This window comes from Scardinius erythrophthalmus (genome assembly GCF_964197995.2).
Source record: "Scardinius erythrophthalmus genome assembly, chromosome: 2".
In the NCBI taxonomy this organism is placed as follows: Eukaryota; Metazoa; Chordata; class Actinopteri; order Cypriniformes; family Leuciscidae; genus Scardinius; species Scardinius erythrophthalmus.
Window position 1 is genome coordinate 34,849,704 of NC_138222.1, and position 17,013 is coordinate 34,866,716.

The 17,013-nt window shown below is 41.5% G+C and overlaps 1 protein-coding gene across 1 annotated transcript in view; it reads left to right on the top strand.

Moving 5' to 3' along the window:
• The window catches only part of malrd1 (MAM and LDL receptor class A domain containing 1), a gene marked incomplete at both ends in the record, with an annotated part of 50,788 nt that overhangs the window by 12,168 nt on the left and 21,607 nt on the right, over positions 1 to 17,013 (top strand). The window contains 12 exons of the mRNA XM_081354983.1: positions 1,206 to 1,311; positions 1,571 to 1,938; positions 2,042 to 2,475; positions 5,672 to 5,759; positions 5,864 to 6,043; positions 6,922 to 7,081; positions 7,220 to 7,376; positions 7,571 to 7,681; positions 8,944 to 9,157; positions 9,631 to 9,878; positions 14,870 to 15,155; positions 15,401 to 15,646. Of these exons, the coding sequence (XP_081211109.1) occupies positions 1,206 to 1,311; positions 1,571 to 1,938; positions 2,042 to 2,475; positions 5,672 to 5,759; positions 5,864 to 6,043; positions 6,922 to 7,081; positions 7,220 to 7,376; positions 7,571 to 7,681; positions 8,944 to 9,157; positions 9,631 to 9,878; positions 14,870 to 15,155; positions 15,401 to 15,646 (2,598 nt within the window). The remainder of the gene's footprint in view (positions 1 to 1,205; positions 1,312 to 1,570; positions 1,939 to 2,041; positions 2,476 to 5,671; positions 5,760 to 5,863; positions 6,044 to 6,921; positions 7,082 to 7,219; positions 7,377 to 7,570; positions 7,682 to 8,943; positions 9,158 to 9,630; positions 9,879 to 14,869; positions 15,156 to 15,400; positions 15,647 to 17,013) is intronic.

The window sequence follows — 17,013 nt, forward strand, 5'->3', positions numbered from 1 at the left end:
GTGCCGAGGCACAACCCACGTAAAGTTGATAATTCCGCGAATAACTGCAATTGCAGATTTCGAACAGAGATGGCGACAAAGAGGAAAAACTACGGACTGCAGCTTTAACTAAAGTCAACTTTAACTAAAACTTAATCACGAGCACATCTAAACACATACACACAAATCACGCACTCATGGGAAATGGAAAAGTGAAAGCAAATGACCGGAACAGAACAAGGGGGATGAAGCTATGAAAAGTGTCATTTAACCATCTGAAATGTCAAAGCATGTTCATTAACAGCAAGGTTTATCTATGAATTAATGTGGGGGAAAAGTAGATTCTTATGGACATTAGGTGTCTTGACATAAAGGAATGCAGTGAGAGTACCTCTCCTTGCATTCTTTTGGGGGAGGGGGTCATAAAACCATTTCCTGGTATGTTAGCCAGAGGTTTTTGGTGTTTTTTCACACACTTTTATTCACAGTTTGCCTGTTGGTTGTGGAGTTTTAAGGATTATTTGTTAAATATAAGAAGTAACTGTGCATGTCTGTTCGGTTCAGCCATTACAATAAACAACTTAAGAGCACTGACCGGTACCACCTGACTGCTGAAGCTTGGATTCGGCGTTGATTGCCATTGAAACTTATTGTCATTGAAATTCAAGTCACGAACCGCCCCGATCCGACACTGCTAAATACATATAGACCTCATAACTTATTGATTGCTATCAGGATGTGAAGAGACTTTCAATCAGCATAACAAAAAATGTTTCTGGAACAAATCACCTACCCTGCCTTTAAGGGTACTGACCTGCTTTTTATTTATTCATAAAAATGTTTACAAATTCCATGAAATTTCACATTATACAGTAAATTCCGTTTTTATGACTGGCGGAAGTCATAGGGCCCTACTTTACATAGTTTGCAATAGCACTGAAACATCTTTAGTAACATCCCATTTAAATGATAATGTTTATCTACACATCATCTTGGAGTGTAAACTAGAGGTAAAATACTGCTTTGTGTGCTCCTGTACATAATTGTGGACTGCCGTGATGTTCAAATTAATGGTTGCAAATGCCATTTCCATTGTTCATTGGAACTGAATTCAAATGAATGATTTTTTAAATGTCAAAAAATCTACTAATAATTTATGAGCAACATAATGTACAATATAATATTACAAGTTTGTATTTTACGGTCTCTTTTTCTCTCCCTTCAAGGCCACTTCATGTTTATTTTCAAGAAGAGCAGCAGGTTTTCCCAGCAGGCTTTGCTGCGCAGTCCTACATTCCAGCAAGCAAGTTCAAATTGTGTCATGACCTTCTGGTAAGGGATGAAGAATTTGCCAAGTTACTTAAGGCTCGGACCTTACCTCTTTCTTAGCTTGGTGAAATAAATGAATTATAAATGAATCAAAATAATATTAGAATTTAAAAATGTATGTTAATATTATGTATGTAATAAAATGTGTTTATTTATACATATAAAAAAACGGAATCAAACAATATTCTTTACTGCTTTACAAAATAATTTCTTACATGAAGTGTTCAGATTTTAATAGTAATGTTGATTGTTTTGCTTACAGGCACTATAATTCTGGCCATTCTGTTGGTGCTGCTGAAATGCACCTGCTGATAGACGGCTTAGACAGTATCACTTTACTTTGGCAAACACTGTACAACCAAGGTAACCAGTGGCACCCTATAACTGTGCAGATTGGCAGGCAGACCAGGCCTTTCTACATCTCAGTTGCAAAACTGAGCCTGGGCGTGTATGAGGGAGTCTCTGCCCTAGATGATATTATGTTCCATAACTGCTCATTGCCCGAGGCTGTGGAGATGTGCCCTACTCCATATCACCTTCACTGCCTCCAGAGCAAAGCATGTGTGAGCTTTTCTCTGATCTGTGACCTGATTGATGACTGTGGAGATGGAACAGATGAGGAAAACTGCTGTCAGTATTAGTGGAGCTTTAAACGGTCAATGAAGCAGTTTATTGTTTGACGTCAGTTCTTTTTAGTCAATTGGTTCACAATGATCTTTTTTTCTCCCATCAGCCCCGGAGCTAATGTGTGACTTTGAGGAAGGCCTGTGTAGCTGGACTCAGGAACCAGAGGAGGACATGTTTGATTGGACCCGTATCCAAGGACCCACTCCTACTTTCAACACAGGCCCATGGAAGGACCACACACATGCCAATGCGGATGGCCACTTCCTCTATATCGAATCTTCAGACCCACAGAAGTTCAAAGACACTGCTGTTCTCATCAGTCGGCCTTTTCTTCCAACTCCTCGCCGAGGTCCTGAACCCAAACCACCATGCATTTTCAGGTTCCACTATCACATGTTTGGCCAAAATGTGTTCCGTTTGGCTGTGTACATGCGCACAAGTAACAGTGGTCGGGGAAACTTGTTGTGGGTTCGCAATGGTGACCAAGGCAACTTCTGGCACAGGATGATACTGACGATCTACAGCGCCCACCACTTTCAGGTGAGTTATTGATCCGAATTATGGGTATTGGTCCTACAGGGTCAATGGTGTCCTTGTGTGCTGAATCCTTTGATTGACTGCCTGCTCCAGCTTTAAATGCACTGTATTCCTGCTGATGTGTAATATTATATGTAATATATAGAGAGAAATGTGAAAATTTCCTTCCATCTCATTTTTTTTTGTCACCTTGTCACCTTGGGGGCTCCTTACCAGAGAGAACGTCAGTCTGTGCCAGTAGCGTAGCCACGAAGGGCCCTGGGGGGGCCTAGGTACCTTTGTAGTTTGGTCGGATATGGCAAAGAAAGTAAAATGGGGAGCATATTACTAATGTTAACTGACGGCAAAGAGTGAGAGAAAGTGTGTGAGAGAGAGAGTGAGTGAGAGAGAGAGAGAGAGAGAGAGAGAGAGAGAGAGAGAGAAAGCAAAACGAGAGCATGCACTTCTGTTGCATGCTCTTGAATGCTGATCGTTCACTCAGCACACATGTGTGATTTGAATAAAACCTTGTAAAGTAAAAACATGAACTGTTACATAATTTATGTATAAAGAGTGGTTCCCTACATTTATTACAGGAATTCAGTACAGTAATCACATGATGTTTTCAATGCATTTTCTGTGTGCAAACAGAAAGCTGCCTCTCAGCGCTTAAATGGACAAATTCACAAAATCATGTATAGGCAAGTATCCTTGTGAAACATAGTCGGTTATGTCTTAAGTGAACGTAAACAGTTGAAAAGAAAATGCGTGTGTAACAGTGTTGGATATGTGCAGCTCTTAAAGTGACAGTAGTGTAATAAACCTACTGCTGTGGTATCCGTGCATCCCTAATATATATATATAGGCCTATAGAGTGGCCCCCTCGGGCCCCCCAAAAATAATATTCTGACTACGCCACTGGTCTGTGCATTAGTGGTGGGTAGCGTCTTTCTCCAGGTTACATAACTGTACATTTACTACTAATTATACTATAGAGCTGGTAAGTCCCGCCCCTTCCGCTAACCACACTGGACCTCTAGGTTGAAAAAGCGTCAATGCAAGTGAATGTGAGAAAATAATTATTTTCTGGTCCCGTTTGAATTTTGCCATGAATGTGAACATATGTTGTCTGTGAATTTTTAATATAATTTTTCGTGTGAAGAATGCTACAATTTAGCGGGTAGAAGTTTGATACGGTTAGACTTTGTGTGAGAGCACTTTGTGGACTACAACTCTTCGCTGCTTTCGACGCATTTCTGAAGAAAGAACAGCCCATTTGGTTTGAATGGTGACATTTGGGTACAAAACACACAGGCATCTCGATCTGTCTCCATAGATTATCGCAGCATTAGCACTGTGATTTGGCAAGTGGAGGGAAAATGTGTTATGGGGTGACGTCACATAGGCGACATGTAGTCTTTCTCGTTATGTCTTTTCCACAACTGCTAGCCAAAGAATCATATAATATTGTCAAACTCGTAACATGAAAAATTATATAAAAAAATTCACAGACAACATATGTTCACATTCATGGCACAATTCAAACGGGACCAGAAAATAAATATTTTCTCACATTCACTTTCATTGACGATTTTTCAACCTAGAGGTCCACTTGGGGTTTTACGGATGGGCGGGACTTACCAGCTCTATACAGTATACTAATCGAGTTTTTATGAGGGAGTCATTTGACTCATTCACTCAACTGATTCATTCAGGAAAAAAAAAACATTACTATGGCCAGGCCAGATTTACTAAACAGGGCAAATTAGCATGAGAGGTCAAATTAAAGAACAAAGTCACAGCCTGATCATTTCCATAATGACGCAATCTACCAAGAGCAGCGCAAATTAGCATCTGGTTTAAGACATGCTTTTTTGGGCTGTGAATACCAGTAAATTGACTAGCGCAAACTTTAGTAAATCACCTTGCATGATTCATTTAAATACTCTCCTCCCATAAATTTTTGCAGCTGAAAGGGAAACTCCTACAAAAGCATATGCAATAGGGTCAGCCGCAAAGATAACTCTGTCCATGCCTTTTCAGCACTATTTTTTTCACTGTGTGTCTTTAGTAAATCCTGACAGTAGTTTTTACCACCAGAAGAGGGTTTGCTCAGGCACACACTGTTAGTAAATCTGGCCCTTTGTGTGTTGATCGTAGACACGCAACAGCTGAATTTGTTGTGGCTTTGTTTGGAGACATTTTCATTGGCGGTGCAAGAATAGACAAATTAACTGTTAATATTGTGTGTAAAATGTAAGTTACTCAAAAATAGTTTCCTGTTTATTGAACTTTTGTTGTATAAACGCAATATCAAATCGAACCATTATTGATTATCTGGAAGAACCGTTAATTGTTAATTATAATGCCATTATTATAAATGTTAAAAATAACATTATATTATGCAGCTGTTCTTATAAAAGGGATGGTTCAGAGTAAAATCAACCTAGGATCCTTTGCACCATGACCTAGAGCCAAACACCCCCCAGAAGCTTTTTTTCCCTTGGTTTAACATTATTAAAGTTTATTTAGAGAAATCAGCCGGATGGCTTAGTGCAGGCGCTAATGGATCCTATGATGTATCTCTTAAATTACCCCACTAATAATGCCCAGAATGGTACCAAAGTTATACAGTAGTACAAATAGGTTCTGTATTCATAAAATGAGGCATTGGAAAGTTTGTAAGTACATCAGGAGTTTATTTAAATAACACTTGCCTGACGGCTCATGCTACTGCTAACCCGGACATCGACGATCATTTCAGTGAGTTGAAAAAAGCACGTAAAAGTCCTGGCAGAAAGCGATCCATAAGGATGTAGTGTAACGACGAATTATTATTCTTTCCGAAGTGTTAACAACTTAGTGTTAACTAATAATTGTTGCAAACTGGTACTACCAACAAAATATTAGTGCATTCCTGGAACTGGGCGTCGTTACACTACATCCTTATGCATCGCTTTCTGCCAGGACTTTTACGTGGACCAGTTATATATATATATATTTAAATAAATTCTTGTTGCCTTTTTTTAAAGACAATAAATAGATTCTGAGTGATGTGTACAGTATGACAGCTTTTAAAGAGGACCAGGCATAACGAAATCATATTATTGATATTTCTACTGTTGTCTACTTTTTTTTTTCTACTTTTTTTGCCATCTAAACAATTATGCAAGCAGCAAAATAAAGATAGCCTCTTCTGTCTTCATTCTTGCTGCTACAGATTTTAGTGGAGGGGACAGTTGGTGATGATTTCAGAGGAGATATTGCCATAGATGATCTGTCTTTCCTCGGCTGTCAGCCATATGAAGGTGAAATAACACTGGATAGTGTGATCATGGATCAGTGGTTGCACATTTCATGGTTTTAAGTTAAAATACTGTGTTTGTAATTTTGTGTGTATATCCTTATATAGGTGAATTGCCCTCAAAGGAGCCCAGTACCTCTGCCCCTCTGCCTACCTTGTCAGCACCACCCCCTCATAGCTGCCCCCCTGACCAGTTTGTGTGCTCAACTACAAGAGAGTGTGTGAGCCTCAATCAAGTGTGCGATTTCACACCCGACTGCTCCGATAGCTCTGATGAAGAGCACTGTGGTAGGCGTCTGTCTGTCTGTCTGTCTGTCTGTCTGTCTGTCTGTCCCAAAGTTTTGTCTCTTTGGGTTCTGAAAGAAATGAACACTCACAATTATCAAAAGTGAAAGTACAGACAGAGTTTTGCATTGTTACATAAGATTAAAAAAAAAAAAAAAATTCTTTTGATCTTTCTATTATTAGAAAAATGTATCACGGTTTCCACAAAAATATTATACAATAATATTAAGAAATGTTTCTTGAGGATCAAATAAGCATATTAGAATGATTTCTGAAGAATCATGTGACACTGAAGACTTTCAGCTTTGCATCACAGGAATACATTAAAATTTAAAGTATATTCAAATAGAAAACAGTTATTTTAAAATTGAATAACATTTCACAATATTACTGTTTCTAATTTATTTTGGATCAAATGATTGTAGATTTGGTGAGCATAATGTTTTAAAAACATAAAGGGGAGATTTATTAAACGGCAAATTAGCGTGAAAGCGCAATTCCAAAACATTGCTGATGAGAGCCATAATGACCTACCAGGTAGCGTCTGGTTTAAGACATGCTTTTTTGGGCGGTAAATAATGGAGTAAACACCTTGACGAGCGCAAACCTTAGTAAATCACCTTGCGTGATTCATTTAAATACTCTCCTCCCATAAATTTTGCGTCTGAAAGGGAAACTCCTACAAATGCATATGTGATAAGGTCAGCCGCAAAAATAACTCTGTCCATGCCTTTTCAGCTCTAATTTTAGTACTTTAGTAAATCCTGACAGTAGTTTTTTAATGCCAAAAGAGGGTTTGCACTGATGCACGTTTTTAGTAAATCTGGCTCTAAAAATCTTACTGACCCCAAACTTCTGATATTACTGTTCTCTGTTCTCAGTGAAGGAGCATTGTGATTTTAAAGGTGACACGCTTTGTGGATGGTATTTAAGTGATCCAGCCACTCCTGTTCCTCCACATGCCTTTTGCTGGCAGACAGGACAAGGGGAGAGTATTCACCAAGGAGAACAGAACCACAGACCTGCTAATGACCACACGCTGTGAGCAAAGACAGAACACTGCCATTTGCTGGAATGTGTTTGTGCTTTTATTTATAAATGCATGGTCAGGTTTGCATGTTATGTCAGTGTGTTTTCTGCTTTGTGTTTACTCATCTGTACACATGTACTTTTTTGTAGTGGTTCTTCACAGGGTTGGTATATATTTGCGGACAGCTCCAATGGAGGATATGGTCACACCACTGATCTCTTGACTGCTCCCATTAAAATAACAGGACCCCAGTGCACTCTGGTGTTCTGGTATCACATGAGTGGCTTCACTGTTGGAACTCTGCAGGTACAATTATCTAGAAATTATGAATATTATTCTTATTCATTTTCTGCATAGGTAACCCAAGCCTAGAAAACATCAAACATATTATTGTGACAGAATAAATTTCATGCTTCATTTTGTCTAAATTGTTTGTTATGAAGTATTTTCCAGAGACCAATTATCAGTTTGTCAAAACAATCTCAATCTTATATGTGCAGGTCTTCATCAAATCAGGTACTGTCACACATGAAGTTTGGTCCCAAAATGGTAACCAAGGCAACAGCTGGAGGAGGGGTGAGGTCTTCATAGGAATCCGTCTTAACATACAGGTCAGTGTTTCTGAAACATTTACATTTTAAATTTACATTTACGCATTTGGCAGACGCTTCTATCCAAAGCGACTTACATTGCATTTCAAGGTACACATTTATTTTATTTTTTTTATTAATTAATTTATCAAAAGTTAGTGTTTAAATATACAGTATTTTCCCCTTTGGTTCTCAAATTATTAAGAATTGAATACTTTTACTTAATAAAAACAGCATTGACTTTTTTTTATAATTTGATTCAGCATGGATACATTAAACTTATCAAATGTTTTAGAAAAAAAATTTTTTTTTTAAATTATTTGCTGTTTTTGTCAGAAACATGATTGATGATATGATAAATGTTTCTTAAGCAGAAAATCAGCATATTAGACTGATTTCTGAAGGATCATGTGACACTGAAGAGATGCTGAAAATTCAGCTTTGCCATCACAGGAATAAATTACACTTTTATTAAAATAGTTATTTTAATTTGCAGTAATATTTCACAACAGTACTGTATTTTTTATTTTAAGTGCAGTCTTGGAGAGCAAAATAGGCTTCTTTCAAAGACATTTTAAAAAATCTTACCGACCCCAAACTTTTGAACTTTATTTGCTAACCAGGTAAACAAATTTTATAGAATTTATGAAATGTATTTACTTTTTATAAAGGTGATCAGAAGAACTGTGTGTGTTTAGTATTCCTGAAATGTGCAGTAAAATGTTAAGTGTCAGGCTGATGTTTGAACTGTTGATGCTTTGGTATGAAATATCATGACCTTTTCTCCATCTGGCCCTTGCATAATTAATATTTATCAACACTGTTTATATATAAACACTCTTACAAATATAGTTCTTCATTGTGCTAGATACTTCATGATACCCTCACTCGTTAGTGTTAAGTGCCCTTTTGCTGTGTGTACTGTCAGGGGCCTTAGTGCCCTTTAACTTACGCAGCAGCTCTCAAGCACTTCCAATTCAACTCTATATATATGTGTGTGTGTGTATATATATATATATATATATATATATATATATATATATATATATATATATATATATTCTTGTTGCCTTTTTTTAAAGACAATTAATTGATTCTGAGTGATGTGTACAGTATGACAGCTTTTACATCAGTCTGTTTACCTGACATGTCTCATAGGGTAAATATGAATTAGTGCTTTGATTTGTGCATTTGGCTATGCAGCTGTATGAAAGTATTGTGGAGCAGATAAAGTACATTAGTTTACTGCAGTTTAACAGTATGTCGCTTTATAAAATCAATAGGTGGTTCTTCGAGCCAAACGGGGCATCAGCTACATGGGTGATGTTGTTGTTGATGACGTGGCATTTGTGGACTGTGCCCTTCCAATAACGTCTGATCTTCCTTGTCACAACAACGAGTTCATTTGTGCCAACGGTCATTGTATCTCTGAGGACAACTTGTGTGACTTTATTGATCACTGTGGAGATGGCTCAGATGAGAATCATTACATATGCAGTGAGAAACAAATCATCCTCTTTCCTGTCACTTTTTCCCAGATGTTTGTTCAACTGTATCTGTTTTGTCAGTCACAAATTTTGTTTATGGAATAACTTTACATCCGGCACACATACTGTATTAGATGTGCTTTGCTTGTGCAGTCGTGTTTTTTTTAAAGGCAAGGTTCACACAAAAATTAAAATGCTGTCATCATTTACTCACCCTCATGTCTTTCCAGACTTATATGGCTTTCTTTGTTCTACAGTATGGAACACAAAAGAAAGATTTTGAAAAACTGTCGTTTTCTTTTCTTTTCTTTTTTTCATAAAAAGGACAGTTGTTGTTTGGAAACCAGCATTCTTCAAAATAAGTTATTTTGTGTTCTGCAGAAGAAAGTCAGTCCTACAGGTTAGGAATGACATGAGGGTGAGTGAATGATGACATTTTTCACAATCTAGTATTAATAATAGTATTGATGTTTTCTTTTCCAGAGGGATACAGTGGTCGCTGCAATTTTGAATTTGACCTTTGCTCATGGAGACAGAGCCAAGATGATGACTTTGATTGGTTGATAAAACCAGGAAATATGCACACTCATGGGACTGGACCATCCACTGATCACACCCTCCGAAATCCATTAGGCCACTACTTATATCTAGAAGGATCCTTCCCACAGAATACAGGAGATACTGCCCGAATCCTTGGACCTCTTTTTCATCCCCGCAGCAAGGATTGCAAAGTAAGTGCTCACTGGTGTTTTTATGTAATTATTTCACTGTTGTTCAAGATCAGTTGGTACTTGCATTACATGAAGAATTGCAATGGAAACAATCAACAAAGCAAAAAAGCAGTGTACAGGAATGATAGTTCTGTCTGGACCACAATCGTCAAAGATGATAGACAATTAGCAGCATACAATTTGGATTGGCGATATGGTTCTGTTCTGGACAACAACTCCTAGCCATCCATGCAGCCTAGCATTGATAAGAGCAGGGAGAGCAGTGATACCCTTAAGGCTGATTTATACTTCTGCGTCGGACCTACGCCGGAGCCTCTATGCTGTAGGCAACGCGTTGGTTTTCATTTATACTTCTGCGTCGTTGTCCGCGTTGACGCGCGCAGAGGGAGCATGTAAAACCCGAGGGAGTGGTCCTAGCAGACCAATCAAAGCGCTTGCGTCCGCGTAGAGTTGACGCGTTGTTACATTTTTGGAGAGGTGCACGTCAGGATACGCCCGAAGGGTACGCGCGCTACACACAGCCTACGACGTAGCTACGGTGTAAGTTCGACGCAGAAGTATAAATAGGCCTTTAGGGTAAACAGAACAGAACTAACATAAATGTATTGAAGATAATATTAATGTTTAATGATTTATGTACAACATTCAAGAAAAAAAGAGTCTGATTTGAAGAGGAATATCAGAAGGTCAAGTTCTGACTGGATGAGAGGAGGAGCTGGGGATGGAAGAGGATAATTAGCTCCTGAGCAACATGATAAACCTGCTTCCTTTTTTGATGGAAAACTGCATAACATTCTTGCATTAGATTAGCATCTCTGAGATCTGTGGGACAGAAGTCGCCATAGACTTCTGTAAACCGTTTGCAGAAGTTAACAGTTGGTGGTTTCCCATTTTCAAAAAAGATTTTTGAAGGTTTATGTAAATGGCTTTAATGTAAAAAGTAAAATAATGTATTGAAATTTGTATAGATTATTATTTGTTTATTTATTTTGTTACAGAAAAATTTAGTTGCCACATTATGTTTTTATGGTATAATTAAGGTAATTTTTATCTTGTGTTAACAAATTGGATCTCTAGAACTCAACTCAACTCTAGAACTTTGGCCCTTTTTTCCCCTCTTTGGTTCTGGTACACACACCATTTCTGTAACATCCCTGCCGTGAACTTCAAAAATGTCCCAGCACCTTATGAAACCGGTTAAAATGTATTTGCTGATCATCTAGAAGTCCAAAAATGCTTTACTTCTACAGTATTTTTATGCCTCCTTATTGCAGACACAACTGAGAACAGCAGCAAGGTGGCTTCACAGCCCTGGACAATACAGAGGAAATACTTATTCTTAATACTTAAAAATGTTTGTGTTTTATCAAGGAAGGTTTGATATATTGATATTTTCAATTAGATCATTTGCACAATGAGGATATTTAATTCCTTAATTTTCAGAATATTTGATTCCCCTGCAATGTTAGATCCACAGATTGACTGTTGTACTGACTGAATATAATGGGAGAAAGGATTTGTCTATGTTACAATGAAGCACATAACTCAGTCATTGGGCCTGCCGGCAGCACTCCATCATCCTGTCAAACACACACACACACACACACACACACACACACACACACACACACACACACACACACACACACACACACACACACACACACACACACACACACACACACAGAGAAAAACACTCCTCACACACTCCTCTTTCTCGTCTGTGAGAAAGAGGAGCACCTTTCAAAGCTTGCTTCAGTTTGTGTGGAAAGCCAATCATGTTCCTGGATCTCCTCTAACTTGACAGACTGTTCATTCTTTTTAGAGGTGTGTATGTGCGTATGAGATAATTAGCCCACGGAGACTCGTTTTCTCATTGTCCTCCCATTCAGCTTCCATCAATCAATCACAAGCAGCAGCTGAAGAGGAGGAGTTTCTGTGTGTACTTGTCAGCCATGGTTAGACGTTTTTAGACATTGTAAATGACAATTAAGAACAGAAGTGTTTGTTGTTGGTGTTGTTGTTTTTAGATTTTGTGTTATATACTTAGTGAAAGTAGCAAAATTTGTGTGTACATGCATGTGAGTAGATGCATGCCACAATCAAATGTCTGATCTTGAAAGGTCAGACTCTTTCACTAATTCACCAGTCAGTTAGACACTGACAGGAGCCATTTATGCATGCATACAGATGCGAATTTCGGTGCCAGTGTCCATGTCCGTGGCGGTGTCCATGCCAGTGTCCGTACCACTGCTCCACGGTCCTGGCCCACCCCTGCCATTCATAAGGCAGCTTTCTTCTCTCTTCTTTTTTATTTCCACTATATAAAAATAGCAATATTTTCTTTGTAATAAGAGTAATTAGTAGTTAGATGCTATTTATACTTATAAATAATTGGAGTGTCCGTGTCGGTGTCCACGGTCCACGGACCACTGCTCCAAGGCCCAGGCCCGCCACTGCTCCACGGTCCAGGCCTGCCACTGCTCCACGGCCCAGGCCCGCCACTGCTCCAAGGCCCAGGCCCGCCACTGCTCCACGGTCCAGGCCTGCCACTGCTCCACGGTCCAGGCCCGCCACTGCTCCAAGGCCCAGGCCCGCCACTGCTCCACGGTCCAGGCCTGCCACTGCTCCACGGTCCAGGCCCGCCACTGCTCCAAGGCCCAGGCCCGCCACTGCTCCACGGTCCAGGCCTGCCACTGCTCCACGGCCCAGGCCCGCCACTGCTCCACGGCCCAGGCCCGCCACTGCTCCAAGGTCCTGGCTCGCCACTTCTCCACGGTCCAGGCCCACCCCTGCTCCAAGGCCCACCACTGCTCCACGGCCCAGGCCCACCACTGCTCCACGGTCCAGGCCCGCCACTGCTCCACGGTCCTGGCTCGCCACTTCTCCACGGTCCAGGCCCGCCACTGCTCCACGGTCCAGGCCCGCCACTGCTCCACGGTCCTGGCTCGCCACTTCTCCACGGTCCAGGCCCGCCACTGCTCCAAGGTCCTGGCTCGCCACCTCTCCACGGTCCAGGCCCACCCCTGCTCCAAGGCCCACCCCTGCTCCAAGGCCCACCCCTGCTCCAAGGCCCACCACTGCTCCACGGCCCAGGCCCACCACTGCTCCACGGTCCAGGCCCGCCACTGCTCCACGGCCCAGGCCCACCACTGCTCCACGGTCCAGGCCCGCCACTGCTCCACGGTCCAGGCCCGCCACTGCTCCACGGTCCTGGCTCGCCACTTCTCCACGGCCCAGGCCCACCCCTGCTCCAAGGCCCACCCCTGCTCCAAGGCCCACCACTGCTCCACGGCCCACCACTGCTCCACGGCCCAGGCCCACCCCTGCTCAAAGGTCCATCCCCGCGCTCCAAGGCAAACTCCTGCTCCAAGGCCCACCACTGCTCCAAGGCCCACCCCTGCTCCAAGGCCCACCACTGCTCCACGGCCCACCCCTGCTCCACGGCCCACCCCTGCTCCACGGCCCACCCCTGCTCCACGGCCCAGGCCCACCCCTGCTCCACGGCCCAGGCCCACCCCTGCTCCAAGGCCCACCACTGCTCCACGGCCCACCACTGCTCCACGGCCCACGACTGCTCCACGGCCCAGGCCCACCCCTGCTCCAAGGCCCACCACTTCTCCAAGGCCCACCCCTGCTTCACTGCCCAACCCTGCTCCAAGGCCCACCCCTGCTCCAAGGCCCACCACTGCTCCACGGCCCTCCACTGCTCCACGGTCCAGGCCCGCCACTGCTCCACGGCCCTAGCTCGCCACTGCTCCACGGCCCAGGCCCGCCACTGCTCCACGGCCCTGGCTCGCCACTTCTCCACGGCCCAGGCCCGCCACTGCTCCACGGCCCTGGCTCGCCACTGCTCCACGGCCCAGGCCCGCCACTGCTCCACGGCCCTGGCTCGCCACTTCTCCACAGTCCAGGCCCACCCCTGCTCCAAGGCCCACCCCTGCTCCATGGCCCAGGCCCGCCACTGCTCCATGGCCCAGGCCTGTCACTGCTCCACGGTCCAGTGGAGCTCTCACTGTTGCTCTGGTCTCCGTCAACAACACGTGCTTGCACCACCTGCTGGTGAGGTCGACTACAGCAGACGGAGATTATGCTCGGTTATCTACTGCTTGTCCTGCAATTCCTGGATGTCGATGTTGAATTTAAAGTCGAATTTGAACCACTGAATTTGTGGAAGCGAATTTGTAAAGCGAAAAAAAATGACTGAAAATTGCCTGTTAAATATTATAGGTTGTATTTTTTGGAAGTGAAATATGAAAGGTGAATATGGATTACTGAATTTCTATTAATGAAAATGTGTTTGAAATGTTTGAATTTAAATATTCACAGCTTAAATATTCAACCATGTTGAATTTCAGCCCATAAAAATGCAAGCCCTGAGACTATAATGCATTAAAAATGCAAGCATGGTTAATGCAATGCATATTTTTTTCAAGTAGTACAATTCAACAGGCTTTTTTGTTTCAAAAACATTTGGCATTATTTTACTTCCTTACAGTAGACGTAGGTCATGGTGAGATGATCATGCAAAATTTCTGGCACTGTCAGAAAATTATCATAGGCTATCTTTGGTAGCAAGACAACGGCCGACGTTGTCTTGCTGGCCGACATAGGACCACCGTTTAGGATCCATGACCACAGAAATCGCCACCATTGGCGTCTTTCATCTGGAACGGTTCAAAAATGTACAATGTGTACCAGAGGCATTAAGGACTTGATTAGCTGGATCAGATTAATTTAATTAGGGTCGAAGCTAAACTTTGCAGGGCTGTGGCCCTGAGTTTCGCACCCCGATTTAAAATGTTAGTTAGTTAATATAAACCACTTCTTTGTTGATTGTTGTATAAAATATATACCACTAGCAATCGTATTGTTGGTCGGAACATCAGCTCCACTGTGATTACTGTGACAGTACTGTGTACAGTAATGACAGTACATTACTGTGATTTTAGCTGATGTTACAATTCTTTCTTTCTTGTATGCTTTCCAAGATGGTCTTTTACGTCCACATGTCTGGTGACGGCATTGGCACTCTAAACGTGTACATGTCTACAAACTCCAGTCGCTCACTCTTACTCAGCCTCACTGGCAATCAAGGCAACTACTGGAGCAGACAGGAAGTGCCTCTCTCATCTTCTGACAACTTCCGCATTATTATTGAAGGCAAGGTGGGACTCAATACTCGAGTTCACATCTGCCTGGATGACATCATCTTCTCATCAGGCTGTATTCTCAGTAGCAGATTTGAGACAGACACTACTCCCCAATTACTCCTAGGTACTATTTCACAACACTACAGTTTTTATTGTATTTTTGATCAAATAAATGCAGCCTTGGTGAGCATAAGAGACTTCTTTCAAAAACATTAAAAAAATTCTGACTCCAAACTTTTGCACGATAGTTCAAGATTGTAAGAGAAGCATTCAGTACTGGAAACATGAAAATTTTGTGATGAGCAGAAAAAAATATACATCTTTTGTTTTTATGCATTAGAATATTTACCTGTGAGTGTGTCTTCACAGGATCCTGTCCACCTGGTTCTTTACAGTGTAACAATGCCAATTGTTACAAGCGAGAGCAGAAATGTGACTTTACTGATGACTGTGGAGATGGAACTGATGAGTTGGATTGTGGGACATCCTGTTCATTTGAACATGGGCGCTGTGGTTGGAAAAACAGCCCGGCGGACACCTTTAGTTGGGCCCTTGGAGTCGGCTCCATTCATAGGATCAGACCTCCTCATGATCATACATTTAAGAATGAAAGTGGTAAGATTTTACTGTATACGGCTGCATATGTACAAGCAAAATGCAATGATCTCACATGGAGGCCTAACCAAACTGCCACCCAAAGACCTTCACACCCACGTTAGAAACATTCTGTAAATAATGTTTACAGCTCATCTACCTGTTCAATAAGACTAAAGATAGAAAGCAAAAAAAATAAAAAATTCAGTCCTGTGTAATTACACTATTTTGATATTTTAAAACTCAGACTTCATAATTCACAGAGCATTCAAAATGCTAATTGCAGCACATCTTGCACCTGCTGCTTAGATGACTGAAATAAAGAAGAGAAACAGAAATGTATTTTTGTTGAAAGGTTTGCGCATCATCTGCATTTTTCTGGTAATTGCAGGTAGCATTGAGGATTAAGATGTATTTATTTGCTTCTACTCATCTGTTGTAAGCTCCCTGGGAGACATCAGCACTTTGTAAAGGTTAACGGAGATGGGGTGATACTTGAACTAACTGCCAGTCATTTAGCGAGAGAATTTGCTTTTGTTCTTTTGATGCATGAGTTCACCTGCCCTGCCTGTACAGCCTTAATGAATAATGGTAAATGAATTTCGCTTGCTTTCATCGTCTTGGCCCAAGTTCCACGCTTACCCCTGATAACAGTAGGTTATTGGATAAAATAAGGAAGAGTGGAAAAAGGAAGTGGTGGGAAGGTAGAGGGATGCTGAAAGAATTGTCACTGACTGTCAGGACCAAATGATTCAGCTCCTCCCAAACTTGCATTTAGAACTTTTTTTTAATAATGATACACCCAGTCTGGTAGAATGAAAATACATTTTCTAATTTCTCTTGTAAGCTGTAAAGACTTGCCAGTCTTAGACATGGTTTAAGATTTCAGAGCCCCCGTCTCTGTAATAAAGCCTCCTTTATTGATTTGGCACCCTGCTTTACTCCATCTCAGCAAGATATCTTTATTATTCAAGTAGTTGTAAGCTTTCCATTCCTTGTATGTCCTTCCATAAGCAAGGTTTTCTAGCATCAACAGAACTATGGAGTCCCATGATTTGATGAAAGCTACAGTAAGCTGGGAAAACCAATGTTGATGATGTTCAGATGTCCTTACCACATCACCCCATTTGGCAGTCCTGTTTTTTCATGCACAATTACAGCCTTATCCCTGTTTGAGTTCATCTGTTTGTCATTTTCAGAATTCTTAGACTTCCATTCGGTTGTATGCCAGATTAGGTTTAATGCATCTAAAATTATATAGGTTACATTAAAAATACTATGTCAAAGATAGTGTACTATTTCCAGTGAGTTGAAATACTCATGCATACAGTACATGTTTTTTAGGCTGATAATGCCCACAACCCCTTGTTCAGTTTTCCTAATCAATG